The sequence below is a fragment of the Nipponia nippon genome, unplaced genomic scaffold (assembly GCF_047370975.1).
Source record: "Nipponia nippon isolate SJK-2023a ecotype South Korea unplaced genomic scaffold, ASM4737097v1 scaffold_14, whole genome shotgun sequence".
In the NCBI taxonomy this organism is placed as follows: Eukaryota; Metazoa; Chordata; class Aves; order Pelecaniformes; family Threskiornithidae; genus Nipponia; species Nipponia nippon.
The window spans coordinates 13,047,765-13,062,578 of record NW_028262330.1 but is presented as its reverse complement, the minus strand read 5'-3'; the positions used below and the strand labels follow the sequence as shown (position 1 = coordinate 13,062,578).

The following is a 14,814-nucleotide window of genomic DNA, read 5'->3' as shown; positions in this document are numbered from 1 at the left end:
GGTATCCCCATCACAAATGATGACTTGTATGCATCAAAAAGCTGGCACAATGTTGTCCAGTCCTGTCAGATTACCCGGTTCATCTCTCTTCCTACTTTCATTAAAGCCCTGCTGCTTCGCAGAAAGAGCAGTGTATGTAAGGTGTCTGTTTGTTCTGTAGGTTATATTCTAGAGATCTGATTATCTTCTAATTTCCTCACATGTATTTCTACTGGGGATAAATCTAATTTAAACAGTCCTTAATTGTTATGATTTTGTAAACAGTGTCTTAAACACAATAGACACAAAACTCTCAACAAATTGCTGGAGGAGAAGTGACAGTACAGGGAATCATTTTCATATCTTCTGGGATTGTCCCAAATTGAAGCTTCTGGTTTGGTGTTAGCAAATTGATGCAAGAATTTTTTCAGCAATATATCCCCCAAAGCCCTATTACTGTGTGGGAAGGAAGATGCCCTGGATTTTTGAAATTAAGAAAATTGAAAGAAGAGAAAGAAGAGAAAGAAGAGAAAGACAAGAAAAGAAAAAGAAAGAGGAAGGAAGGAAGGAAGGAAGGAAGGAAGGAAGGAAGGAAGGAATATAAAAAAGACACAAACATACATGCATATGTATATAGGAATTTGTTTAAAGTCCACATAGGTACAGCTGTAAAATGAAATTTGCTTCCATCAGAGCAAACCCAGACATAATCTATGGAAAAATATTTGGCCAAATTAAAAACTTGAAGTGAAACCATTTGTTGCTTATGCTGGTTTACCAAGTATTTTTTGAGATGATTATCAAATGTAATGAACTGACATAAAAATTATGATATGAACTTCCTACTAACTATATTATTTAGCAATGTGCTTGTTATTTATATAGATGTAAAAAATGTTTATACAAGACTATTTTGGTTAGCGTAATTAAATATGCACTAAATATAATGAGATTAAACTTCAGTAACAGTAAAAAATAAAGTAATAAGTTTTACAGAAACTGAGCCCAGGCAGTCAACATATATTTCTGTTATAGCTAATGCTACACTGCCTCAGTTCTGTTTTGTTCCCCTAGCTTCTTTTTTTTTTTCACATTTTAATGTTTTTTATAGGAAAATAATTCTATGTGCTTATCTGGTATAAAGACTGAATAGCTAAGCAAGATAAATTAATGTATCAAAAGATTTACCTGCATTTCATATGTAAAACTTAGTTGTGCTTAGAAACCAGTACTTGAGCACTCACATTCACCTTTTACATACAAAATCAATACATTTCCAAAAAATGTTGTAGAGTTCTTCATTTGCAGCTAAAATCTGCAGCTGGTGTAAAACTAAAGCCTAGAGCTAAGGAAACACACTTCAAACTTCTGATTTCAGTGGAATCGAGGTCTGAAATCCGTCACTGAAAGCAGAATTTAGGCTGAGGTTTCTAAAGGAATGTAGATACCTCTATAATGGGACATTCAGTGGCCTAGAAGTGAATTAGGTGCATGAATAGGCCGACACCAGAAAAAAAATCAACAGGCTTCTTTAAGATGTGGGGTACTCAAACTCACGCTGGTTAATTCAGAGCCCTCAACAACAGCAGAAATTAAATCCTGGTATTGCAGACTATGGGTTTGGTACCAGACTCCTGGTATTGCAGACTCACTTGCCTGTGGTCATTTCTCTTTATCTCCATGGGAAATTGTCTTCCTCAACATACCACGTTTTCCAAAAACAGGACAGACATACATTTCACCCCTCTGCGAAACCTCTGTGCCAGCCAGGCAAGGAGAAAAGGGAGACTTTCTTCTCACTCTGTGTTAACTGCACTGCAAACAGCCCTATGCTAATTAAATGATAGCAGCCTGACAGAACAGATTATATGCGATCCCACCGTTAATTAGTAGTTACTCCTTCCTGCATCGGAAGAGTTCAGTGTAATCACATCAGTGATCTCACGGCCACACAACCCACTGCGCTGGGCATACCCTTTGCATTGAGAAGCTGTGTGCCAAGAGTGGCAACCCCCCAAGCCAGGTTAAAACAGAGGATCTTGGGGTTTTAACCCTGGGAACCTGAAGTTGGAGCTGAACAGCTCAGAGAGTTAAGGTCGAATATGCTTTTTCTTTTTTTCCTGGCTCCTTGTGAGCAAAGGTTGTCCTTATCCCTTTTAATTTGTTTCTTTGCAGGTAAAATCTGCCACAGTAATAGAAAGGTGTGCTTGCATATGGAGCTGATAGACATTACGTGCATTCACAGAGGGCCTATCACAGTGGCATCTGCAGGGAGCAGGACATAGGCAACCAGGTAGCATCAGTTCATGGAAAGAGATGTTTACTATCCTCCGCCTTTCTCAGCTGAACAGAGACAATGCTTCTGATAGGGTTACAGCAGGTTGTTCCCAGAACACTGTTTGGTGGAATGTCTGCCCCACTGCACATCTGGATCACTCCTGCACACTATGATCCTGTTATGATTCCCAGGACCTTTGGGGAAACCAATGGGTTGGTGCCATTTGCTCTACTTTTGCAAAGGACTAGCCAGTACAGGAAGGGGAAAGGGGAGCACGGGGAACTTGGCTTTCATCCCTACTCCATGAGCAGGTCTCTTGCAGAGCCCTGGGCCCCATGTCTGCCACAACTGGGGTGTGGAAAGCCTCTGCTGCTCAGTCCCAGGGTTGTATGAGTTTGGAAACTCATTGTAATGGGAATTATAGGAGAAGGTAAGAAACCTGTGAAGTTCCTGTGATGGTAGGAGATGGGAGAGAGATCACTAGCCCACAGCAGCTGAGTTCTCATCCTCCTGCTTACCTTCACATATACCAGGCCAAATGCATCCTTGCTGGGTGAAGCAGCCCTGGGGGAGGCTGTGGGGAGCTCCTCCAGGCACAGAAGGGATTTCTGGCTGTTCAGGCTGAAGTGTTGCTTGTTTGGTGACAAGTCACCTAAAACCGTGGCCCTGCTTGGTCTATGCTGGTAGCCTGAGAACTTTTCTCTTCTTGTTTTACTTTATTTAAGAGTGAACTGAACTCGGGCCATGTGCAACACAAAGCATGTCTTGAGCGTCACACTGGCTTCTTTCCCTTCTTCTGCTCCTTTCAGATGGTGTCACTGCATGGTGGGTGCTAGAGACAGGCTAAGGGACTGAGCTCATGAACACAATGCTCAGAAAGACAGCTCATGTCCACCTACAAATTTGCATAATCACACAGAAAATGTACACCATGGAAGGGAATGTACACCCAGGAAGGGAATTAAATTAAACCTGTGGCATTGCTGAACTATCTCAGAATTTCAACAGTAATTATGAATACTGCAAGGTCTTTTGATGCCTTACTTGAAAGGTCCAAATATCCTTTTAGACTCACCAAGCAATGGCTCACCAGCAACAGCACACATGAATACCATGAAGAAAACCATCCATGACCATATGGATAACTTAGGAATAGAATATAACTCTGAATCATACAGTTATTTGTAGTCACATAATTCAAGTCACTTTGTACAACCAAATTATTAAGATACAGTAAACGCAGGATATGAGTGGAGAGCTTTTAATCCAAGATCATGAGTGTATCTGCTTTGATTTTTGTCTCTCAAATACAAAAAGAAAGGCATCTGTCAGGGCCAGAGGCAAGTTTAACTGGTTTAGCACGTGTTACCTCAAGTTATTGAGTGCAATAGAGACCTGATGATGGAGCTACATTAGAACTTGTGGGCAGAGACACAGGTAAATGGGACTCATCTGGCTCTGCTGGTGCAGATTGCAGAACCCAGCATGTGCTAGATTTGAAGTAGTAAGACCAGAGAGAGACAATAAAATTTCAACCCTATTACTCCATCTTTTTCCTCTTTTTTTTTTTCTCAGGAAAGTAAAAAAGTAAACAAAATAAGTAGTCTGAAGAGCATTTGAGGCTGTCAATTCAGGTTTAATAAATACTCCTGTGTTACTGCCAGGTTTAAAGCTGGCATTGTTTCTCCTGTGTTTTTTGGGAGACATAAAAAAAACCCCACTAATAATGTAGTTTTACAAGTGAAAGTTACCTGCAGGCTGAGAAGCTGCCTGACCCACCCTCTAGGAAGGAGACACACCAAAGGTTTTAGGTGACCTTTTCAAGGGCAATTGTTCTCCCACCCTTTTTTGCAACAAAGATACGTAGAAATTTCTGTACAAGAACACACAAATCACCATAAATCAATTCCAAAATAGTTATCAAGATGAAGTTTCAGAATCAAAAACAAATGCCAGAACAAAAAGAGTAATAAATACAGAGATTCACAGCTGCAAGAAGTGTATATTAAGAAGAGATTTACCCATCACTTAATGGTTCCCCAGCAGAAGGAAGGTTCCAGCTGCAAATGCTGGAGGAATATATCACATTTGAAGGGTAAAGGGTGCAAGGAAGAACAAGGACAAGACAAGGTACCAAGACAACGTAGCAGCAGAAGAGGGAGTAAAGCAGAGACAACCTGGGGGTTCATTCAGAGGTTGGACTGATTGCACAGAGACAGGGGGAACCACTGATTTGAGTGGCAGTGACTGGTCTGGATTTGGATGGAGCCAGGAAGCTGCAGGTGATTTGACTGTGTGGTCTGTGATTGCTATGATGCAGGGAGGGACATGCTGCCCACACTCAGCTGTGGGTCTGGGGCCAAGGAAAGCAAAGGGAGGAGCGAGCTAGGGCAGAGGAGGCAGAACAGCTGGAGGGACATGGCTGAGCAGAGAGGGGCAGGGTTTCTGGCCATTGAGGAAACGAAGAAACATCTCCAGGCTGGAATGAGATGGTGGCAAGGGGAAAACAAAGGAGTATCTTTGAATAGTGTCTGACCTCTTTAAACTGACTAAAGGATGACATGGGGCATCCCCAAGTTTATTAGGTCAAGAGGGCTGGATAGAGAGGTGCCAATAAATGTGCTGAACCATGTGCAGAAGTAAGACAAATGAAAATCGTGTTTCTTCAGAGCTCAGCAAGAGCACTCTCAGAAGGGGTATTAACACATATGAAGCTGTTTGGGTACAAAGACCAAACCCAGGGAAGCTTTGGAGGAACTATGGAAGGGCTGCTCCCACCCTTTAGAGGGATGACCAGACAGGTTATATGGTGGTGATAGGCTGCCCCAGAGATCTCCTTAGGTGAGGTTCTGAGGTTCTAACCTCACTTCTGAGGTTATGGGGATAGGTCAGTGCTGGTCCACCCTGTGGTGGGCATAGGGACATGAAAGGTGCTCTGGGTTTCATAAGTTCCTAGGGCCAGAGAAACATCATGTTTCCACAATAAAATAAAGGGGATTTGGAAGGCTGTGAGAGCAACCACTGGAACTGGTTTAGAAAGAGGCACTTCTGTTTATGAAAGTGGATAAGGGGAGTCCTGAATCTCTTAAGGGTCTTTACCTATCCTGCATACTAGAAAGTTGAGAGACATTGTGCAGTGAATCAGGGGCTTCAGTAGGTTATCTCAACCAGACCCATGCGAGTATGGGCTGAACAGCTTGGGTTTAGCTGTGAACCCAAACTCTGGCCACATATTGTTATGCCAAAATCACGTCAGCTCAGGAGCCCTTGCCCCATGTTTACTGTCCTTCAAACCTATCTTAGAAATATGCACAAGAAGCACTATAAGTTGAGTGGCTTGGCTGACAAGATCGACGTTTCTTTTGTTATCATTTTTACTGGTTTGGCCGGTTAAATCTGACAGCACCTTGCTGATGTGGAAGGGAGAAAGGAGCAATCAGACATGGGGAAACACAAGGTTGATAGGTAAAATTATAAAAGACTGGGCCATATTTCATTGTGCTCACTATTTAAAAATATGGTCCTATGTTTAATGTTAATGGAAACCATCATTCATGCATCATTGACATAGAAACATTTCTATTAACATTAAACATACTTTGATACCAGTAAATGTTACTGGCCGGCAGAGGAAAGTTACAACATGTGTAATTTTGCTCTTTGTTTTTTCTTACCATGTGTAGGTGTCTGGGTGGCACTGTTTAGTATCAGGTGATTATAATTTTGTTCTTGGTCATCTGAAATTCACAGAAAAAAAAAATCCCTTTAAGAAACAGCTTAGCATACCCACTGATCTGCAGATGATAATTACAGCTCACAGTATTCACAGGAAATCTCAGCATGATTAAAGAAAGGAGAAGAAAATGCTTAAGAAAGCAGAAGATTCTGTTATGTATTTCACTTAAAATTCCAGATGCAAGAAGAACATGATAATGGGAAACCGCTCCCCTTCTGCTGAGCCTGCAAATTAGAGTTATCTGCAAAGGTAAGAAGCATGTCCGGACAGAAAACAAACCACAACTGGTATACCGACATCGGTGGTGTGTTCCTGGGAACTGCTGGAACATCGCAGCCCCTACTCCACTGCTCCATCTCCATCCAGCATGGAGGTTTACAGGATGTTAGCCCCGACTACATGAAAAACAGACTCTCCCACTGTCACTGCAACCACAACAACCATGTCCTGTGTGAGTACGGGGAAAGATCAAATAAGTGGCCTCATAAACACAGGAGGTAGAGTTAAACAGCTGCACATGGACTGTAGTCTTCCCTCCCCTGAACAGTGAGAATCCTGTAAGACCTGATGCATTCAGTATTAAATGCACCATGCTGCAAAGTAGGAGGAACAATCAGTGGCAGAATGACTGCTGCCATTGTGCTTAGTAACTACCCTTTGGGTTCAAAAACAACTTTCTCTCTTTCTCACTGTAATAAAACCATTAGATAAGTGACTGCTGACAAACTTCTGTCATCTTTAGTTTCCAGACAAGCCTTCAATAAGGAACGAACACTTTGTCCTGATCTTTACAATCTGTTATGGAACTATAGTAATGTAGGGTGAGAAGAGATTTCAAGAAATCTTCTTGCATCTCATGCTCCCGGTGCAGGATGGGCTAGTCTGATGTCTAGTCTGCTATTCTTAAAAACCTGTCATTGATATTTCACTTTCTTCCTAGAAGATCTGTTTCATTACGTCTTTCTTACTGCTTTTTAGGCTGATTGATTGCTTCTTTCCTGTCTACCAGGGACATGGAAAAAATCCCCCTTATTTCTTCAACAACTCTTTATGACAAAGCTGTTACTATGTGTTCCCTTAACCATTCTTCAAGCTAAACAATGCTGTTTCCTTTATGTTTCCCTATAAAACTTGTTTTTCCTTTGATTATTGTCATCTAGCATCCTGTTCCCTCTCTGATTGACCTAGATCCTTCTCAAGTCTGGAATACAATCTGGGACATGTTTCTGAAAAGAGACGTTACCAGTACAGAGTAGAGTGGCTGGATTTTTCCCAATCATCTACTCTTGTTCACGCAAACTCACATGATATTTTTCTTTTCCTGATTCATGTAAAGTTCATGATCCTTTATGATTCCTTATTGCTTTTCCAAAAAACTGCAACCTGTCCAGTTGTTCTTCAACATATATAAGGCTTTTTAGTATTCTTGTTTCAGTCCAATGTGTAGCATTTTTCTCCATTTAATCAATTTATTTTCAGTCTATTTCTCCAATTTGTCAAGAACATTTTAAATTCTAATCCCATCCTCTAATAGATTTATGGTCATCCAAGCTTCATATCATCTGCAAATTTAATAAGCAAATTCCTTTTCCACCAGTAACAAAAAGATTAAATGCAGAACCACATCAGTTCATCCTTCTACTGATATTTAGTTACCTTTTATGGTTAGTCAGCCATTATGGCATCTACCCTATAGAGGTTCATTAAGAACATGCTTCTCAAATTAGTCTCACGTTACTTTCCCAGAAACTGCTGAAAATCTTGCTGAGGTCATGATCCTCAATATAAGCTGTTTCTCCCTGGCCACAAAACACGGTAAAAAATAACAGTAAGATTAACTTGATATTATTTGTTTCTGAGAAGTCCATGTTGGATGCTACTTTGTCTCACTGGAAACTCATCTCCCTGCACAGCATGCTGAATGTCTGTGTACAGCTAGGATTAAAATCAGAGGTTATTTGTTTGGATGACAACAGACTGGACACCTTAGCTTGCTTACTTCTCTATCTAGAAAATAGGCACTCATTATATACACAGACAGCTGAAAATATTATAGAAAGGATATTAGCCTGGTTACAAGTATGTGATGAGCAAACCTTGAAAGGAGACCCTAAACTGTCCTTGAATAAGTGGCCTACAGGTTGCCTAAATTAGAATTTTCCTTTGGATCCTCCACTGCTGGTTACTTTTATCATGCAAAAATCCTGCAGTAACTACTTTTGTGACTTTACTTCAGTTTCTGTTCCTCCGTATAGTCTAATTTCACTTTAATGTGAAAACTGGACCAGAGGATGAGTGGGACAAATAAAAAACTGGGTATTTCTGGAGTCCATGTAACTGTCTGGAGGGATTTTCAGAGATATGGAATCAGATGGGACACTTTTCATCTAGTTTCCAGCAAGCATGATACAGAATCCTGCTCACTAATTTCTGCATTAGGTTTTAATTGTTTCTGGAGTTCAAACAGACCTTTTCAGTAACTGATTTTCAAAGACTGTATGTGATGGTAAGTCTGATACATGCCTAAAAGAAATAGCTGCAGTGTTTTTAGTCTTCATTGTCAAAAACCACAATATACTTTAGGTCTTAACTGAGTCATCTGGCTTCAACTCCTTCTAGATCTTTCGTATTTTTTGGTGGGACTAAGAAAACAATTTATTACTAGAAAACTCTTCCACATGTAGATATTTCTAGATCATGAGGCTTGTCAATCATCGACTTGATTATTCTCTTAGCTATTCTGTGCTTCTGAAAAGGTGTGGGGCTAAGGTCTGGGCTGGTATGTATAGACTTAGTCAGATTCGGTTTATGACATTGTCAAGCAGAAAGGTGTTTTGAATATTATTGTTAGACTGGTGTTTAGTCATTATAGCCAGCAATGGGGCTGCTGGGACTGCCAGACACACAACTTTGGAGCCGTCTTCTCTATGCAGAACTTTTAGGGTTTTTGGTTGCAAAGGCAGCTGTTTTGTACAGTGTACATTAGGGATGTCTGTGGCCTGAGAACAACTGTTTCTTTCTTACAGCTGGTTTTCTGTTACCACTTTCCTAAAATCACAGAATCTCTGAGGCTGGAGGCACTTCTGGAGATTGTCTAGTCCAACCCTCTCTCAAAGCAGGGTCAGCTAGAGTGGTTTGCCCAGGACTTTGTTCATTAGGGTTCTGAATATCTCCAAGGATGGAGACTCCAAATCCTATCTGGAAATCCTCTTCCTGTGTTCAACCACCCTCACAGTAGGAAAGTTTTTTCTTATGTTTAGGTGAAATTTTCTGTATTCCAATTTGTGCTCATTGCCTCTTGCCCTGTCACTGGGCACCACTGAGAAGACCCTGGCTCTATCGTCTTTACTTACCCATCAGTTATTTCCATACATTGATGAGATCCCCCTAAGGCTTCTCTTCTCCAGGCTGACAAGACCCAGCTCTCATTCTCTCCCATTACAACAGATGCTCCAGTCCCTCAAAAATCTTCCTGGCCCTTTGATGGACCCACTCTAGTTTGTCCATGTCTTTCCTGTACTGGGGAACCCATCAATGGTCCCAGCACTATAGATGTTTCTCACCAGTACTGAGCAGAGGGGAAGGATCACCTCCCTTGACCTGCTGACAACACTACTACAAATGCAGTCCAGGATGTTGGTGGCCTTCTTTGCCACAAGGGCGCCTTGCTAGCTCATGTTCAACTTGGTGTCCATCACGTATTTTATTGGTTATTTTACCCACCATTTATTATCTTATTTATAAGTTATTAAATCTGTTTTTGAAAGTTGCAAACTAGGTAGTGAGTAATGAGCCTGTTGTATTATTTGATGACCTCTCCTTGACATTTGCAGCTGATAAATTCATTGAGCATGACTGAATTGCTATGCAGCCACTTCTCTCCTGAAAGCCTTAGAAAGTGATATATTTGCCCAAGAGACCTCCATCTTTCCACATGCTTTGTATAGTAGCCTGTGGTTCCTAGGCTAGTCCCTCTGGGTTTCAGCCAGGTGTAGGGATGCAGTCATGCAGGGTAACTAAGGACAGCAAGGACTTCCAGCCTAGCTACAGCAAAGCTAATTTACAAATCAAATTGCAGAAAACATACAAACCTCCAAACTGTTTTTCCCCTTGTCGACTAATGTTGCTTACACACTACAGGAGCTGACAGATAAAAGGTTACACAGAGATGGAAACACTTGTGTGTGTGAAATGCAAGCATTTAAAACAGTAGCAGACATAACTTGAACATATTAATTGTTCCAGAAGGGAAACAACAGAGGTTTCTCTCTCCTGAAAACACAGAATACCCCAAAGCAGTCACTTACTCTCACAACCTCACTCCTGGGCGAAATTGTGTCTTCACTGAGGACAATTACACCTGCATCTACATGAATAGGAACTGTTGTCTTCTGATTCTGATCAGCTTTCCATTTCACCCCAAATACTTTCTCTTTCCTTTTCCCCTTCCCTTCCCTTCCGTTTTTTTCCCCTCTAAAAAAACTCAGGTGCTTTGAGGCTACTGCTTAAGAAATGGCATCCAAAATAGTTACACCCTGAATTATTGGCATTTTCATGTGGCTGAGCTAATCAGGCATCTGAATGCAGCACCGGGCTTCATTTACCACTTCTGTAGCCTATTGTAAACACTTTCTAAGCAATAAAATGCTTTAAAATGATGGCTGAGCCTTCCTGCACCTCTTCAGGTTTAACAAGATAATGCTGTTAATTGTGAAGTGCTAGTTAGGCAGAAGCATATCCATTGTAGAGACAAGGATCTGAGTTCAAAGCTATTTACTAGGAAACTCCATTAGGGAAATAAAGGATTCACAGTGCTCTGAATTGCCAGACCACAATATGAAATTTCTGAGCATAGCTGGAGGAGTGATCAGATACAATAACCAGCAGAAAGAATGAGACATTTTACTGGCAGAAGGGAAACCAGTGCTCCCAGCCCCTTTGCAATGCAGGAGAAGACACGTGGACAGACAGGGGTTTTAAGGGCTTCAGGTTTTTTCCGAAGGAAATGGGTTCACATAGTAAGGACAGAACAAAATGCTGCATCCCATGGGATTATATCTGTGGTCTATATGTGAATTCAGTAACCGCTGCTCTGGGAAATACAACTTTTCACCCACATGGGGAAGGGGAGTCTGTGATGGGGTGCATTTATGAAAGGAGAAGGGAAGATGCTGTTGGAGGGGATGAGACACTGCAGGGAGGAAGAGAAGTCTGTAGGTACTGGGAAACACTAAGGGACAAGTTTCTGCCTAGATGGCCTTGCTGCCAGGCCGAGGTGGCCTTTCTGCTGCAGCTACCAACCCATCTAAGCACTCCAGAAGTTCTCAGTGCGACTGGGTAGGATCCACCAGTAAGTACCTGTGTTAGCTTAAAGTACAGTGAAACTAACCCAAATGCAGGCTGCTGCTGACAGGAGCAGGACAGCCCCGTCTCCTGCCCTGACCGTGTCCCTGCAGGAGAGCCTGTACAGCTGCTCCACAAGCCCCGGGGAAGTGGCCCAGCTGAACATGCAACATGCACAGTATGTTCAGCCAGAGCAGTCCCCAGCCAGGCTCCCCACCCTGCACCCCAACAGTCACCAGTGTCAGCACCCACACGCCCTAGAACCCTGCTTCTGCTGGTGGCAGTGATATCTTGAACCCTGAAAAGGAGAAATCTTCTTCCAAGTTCAGCACCTAGGGAAGCAAACAAGCCTGCACACCACTGTTGAGTCCTCACTGTCTCTCTTCTCCCTATCGCTTCCTCACATTTCTTCATGTCTCTCCATGGAGGTGATACTCAGATGAGCCAGCAGCCCAACATGATGAGACCAGCTGTCTCCTGCAGGAAGAGGTCATTTCTGCTGTGCCTGGACTCAGGGCTCAGGCAGCTGTGTGAGACAAGCTCAGGTGACTTCCTAAACGTCCCCAAGAGCCTCTCTCCTTAGTGCCCCCAGCCTCTGTTTGAAGATGGAGAGGAGTGATCCCTCTAATAATTCCTGAAATTTCACTGAGAGTGCACATGCATTTTTGAAAAGACTTAGTCTAGTGTCAGTCATCGCATCTAATGACTGATTTCAAGAAGCTCAAGCAGCTTTTCCACAGAGGATGATAAAACATGAAGCTATAATTTTCCCAGTGAATATGGAGAGCGCTTTATGGTCCTGCAGTAGCTGAGCGACTGGCATTAGGGCAACATGAACTCCCTCAGATGTCTCTGGGCAATGGCCCAGAGCAAGTCAGGATCTGGCCCGGGGGACCTGACAGCACCCCTAATGGGCAACTGAAATCAGAGCATCTGGGTTAGCTCCAGGGGTGGGACAGCGCTGGACAGCCCTTCATCCCTGTCTTCGCAGAAGCAGGTGTCCTCATCTGCTGAGGTATCTATCTCAGCATTGAAAGCAGCTCTTCTTCCCCTGGTCAGGACTGACAGCTCTGATTTGCAGCATAAATCACTGACTGAATTGTCTGTCTCAAGGTGCGAAACCCCAGGTAACTGATGAAGAAAACTTTAAATAGCCCCAAAGAGTTCCCATTGCACTTCTTATCCAGGAGATCCTCTTAAGAAACATTCTTTTTGTGTAAGGACTTAACCTTTTCCTTAGGTACTTGGTTTTAGTCTTCTCTAGGGTATATTTTTTCAGTCTCAGGGATTTTGTATGTGTTTATTGTTAATAAAAAACCTAGATTTATTGTGTTCTATAATGGAAAAAATAGCAAGTGTCAGAAAAGAAAACGCTGTATTTTCCAGCCTGTCTTTCCTAATAAAGTTCCTCATAAAAACTGCAAAGCAAGGATATTTTTAATATATGCCAACTATATTACAGATATATGATAGTTCTGACAGTCATGCAATATTTTGCATTAGTTTTACAGTATTTATTAAAGCACTGGGAACTGCTCTGAAATCTATAGTCGACAGGACAAAAGAAATGGACTAAACAGGAGCAATCAGCCTATGAAATAAAATTCGTTGCCTTCTGCCCCTCTGGTCTTTTCAGCAACCTCAGCATTTGCCTACCTTCAACCTTATTCCCCAGCTGAGATTTTCAGAGAAGGGTGTAACAAGCAGTTTATTTTTCTGATGACAAGATAACTGTTTGGCATCTGCACTAATGAAGAGAAAATCCCTTTCAAGGGCTAATCTTCCAGAGTCCTTAAATACGACAAAAGACTTCAGGCTTTAGTAACTGAAAGAACTGCAGACCCCAAAGGCAAGGAGGAAAGCAGACCAAAAACTGATGATGAGAATGTAAATACTTTCAGCATAAACCTACCCATTTATCATCTGTCTGCCCCCCTCTGGCATTTTCTACTCACAATTTGTAGTCCAGAGGGGAACCCTTGAGCAAATGTCTTTTAACTGCTGCTACGCTGGTCAAGCAAAGCTGAGCAGGGTGCGTGGGCAAGAGGAGCAGGTGTCAACCCTTTATGCAAAGCCTTTTCCCATTAGTTTAGACTAGACAGAGATGGTGGCAGACAGCAGCTCCCAGCACTGGGGGCCACCCCAGAGAACTGGAGAGGCTAAGCCCATGGGCCCCTCCTAAGGGAGGTCTGCCCAGCCAGCCAGGACTCTGCAGTGCCTTATCAGAGGTGATGAGCATATGAATACTTAGTCTAATAGATCATTAAATCCCAGCTGTCTTTCATGTACATTAGCCAATAACTAATTACTTTATACTTTTATAGCATGAATATCCTGCTTGCAGAGTGTTTCTGCACCTGGCTAACGATACCCAAACAAACTGACCCCTAAAAAAGGGATTGTATCGAGGGGCACACAAGACAAAAACAAAAATTAAGCTACTAGTAAAGTCAGCATGGCAGTTGTTGAAGGGGTTGGAAATGCCAGATTAAAGGCTGTCCCCAAACCCTTAAATTGATATTCATTATGTCAGGTTTTTGTTCTACCATTTCAGCCTATTTTTCAACTGTAATCCTGTGACTCATTCATTGAACAGGATGCTCAGGGAATAAGGCAGCTATTCAAGAGTTATTTTAATCCTCATTAAGCGGTGAATGGCCCTGTTCTTTAGTATCCCACGCCATCCAAATCTTGCACTGATTATGGAACTGTTATTTTCCATGCAGGCTTTCGTCTAGCGCTCATCTAAGCCTCACAAACAGCTTCCAGACTCCCATCGCAGGTAGGGTGGGGTCTGTCAGCCCTGAATTTAAGCTGAGCCAGAGAGCAATTGTACTTGCATCTGCAAGGTTTTATTACTTTTGAGGAACAGCCGTGGAACACTTAGGTCAGATTTTTCAGATCACAGGGGGATTTTTAATAGGATTTTGCAAGCATAAATCAGATGCTAATTAATCATGCAACTTTTGTGGGAAAGGTAAGGCAGGTGCAGTTGTGCCTGGTTTACATGTGGGGAAAAATGATGAAGGCAGGTGGAATCACTTCCCTGTGGCCACACGGTAAGATGAGGAGGACTGGAAATGCTCCTCCCAACCCAGTTCAATCCCAGGCTTGTTACTCTCTATCACAACCCTGCCGGCCACAGCAGCTAGAGCACACCCTGCCTGATTATGGCTGTGGCAGCTCCCTGGAGCTCAACAATCTTGAAAATCATGTTGCAGGTGTTTGAAACTTAAGGAACAAAGAACCAAGGTGACTTTGAAAGGCTCTGATTAACTGACTAGCTCAGTTTCCTTCAGGCCTTTCCCACAAAGTAGACCCTGTTGTTTCACCCACATCAGCAGAGCATCCCAGGAGTGCCCCAGTATCCTCTGACAGAAGCTCCCTGAGCAGCATCACTGAGGGCAGCCAAAGCTGTTACCACCAGCACCATTGCATGGCTGCTCCGTGTTTTGCTGGCAGAGCAAGGTCAGGCAGG

General features: G+C 42.5%; 1 protein-coding gene across 2 annotated transcripts in view; it reads right to left on the bottom strand.

The window, feature by feature from the left end:
• Positions 1-14,814, bottom strand: part of SHISA6 (shisa family member 6) — a 264,335-nt gene that overhangs the window by 20,683 nt on the left and 228,838 nt on the right. For both annotated transcript variants that reach the window (XR_015703346.1, XM_009463421.2), the window contains exon 4: positions 5,932-5,994. Coding sequence is in view for 1 of the 2 variants with exons in the window: in XM_009463421.2 (XP_009461696.2) it covers positions 5,932-5,994 (63 nt within the window). In the remaining variant the exon portion in view is untranslated. The remainder of the gene's footprint in view (positions 1-5,931; positions 5,995-14,814) is intronic.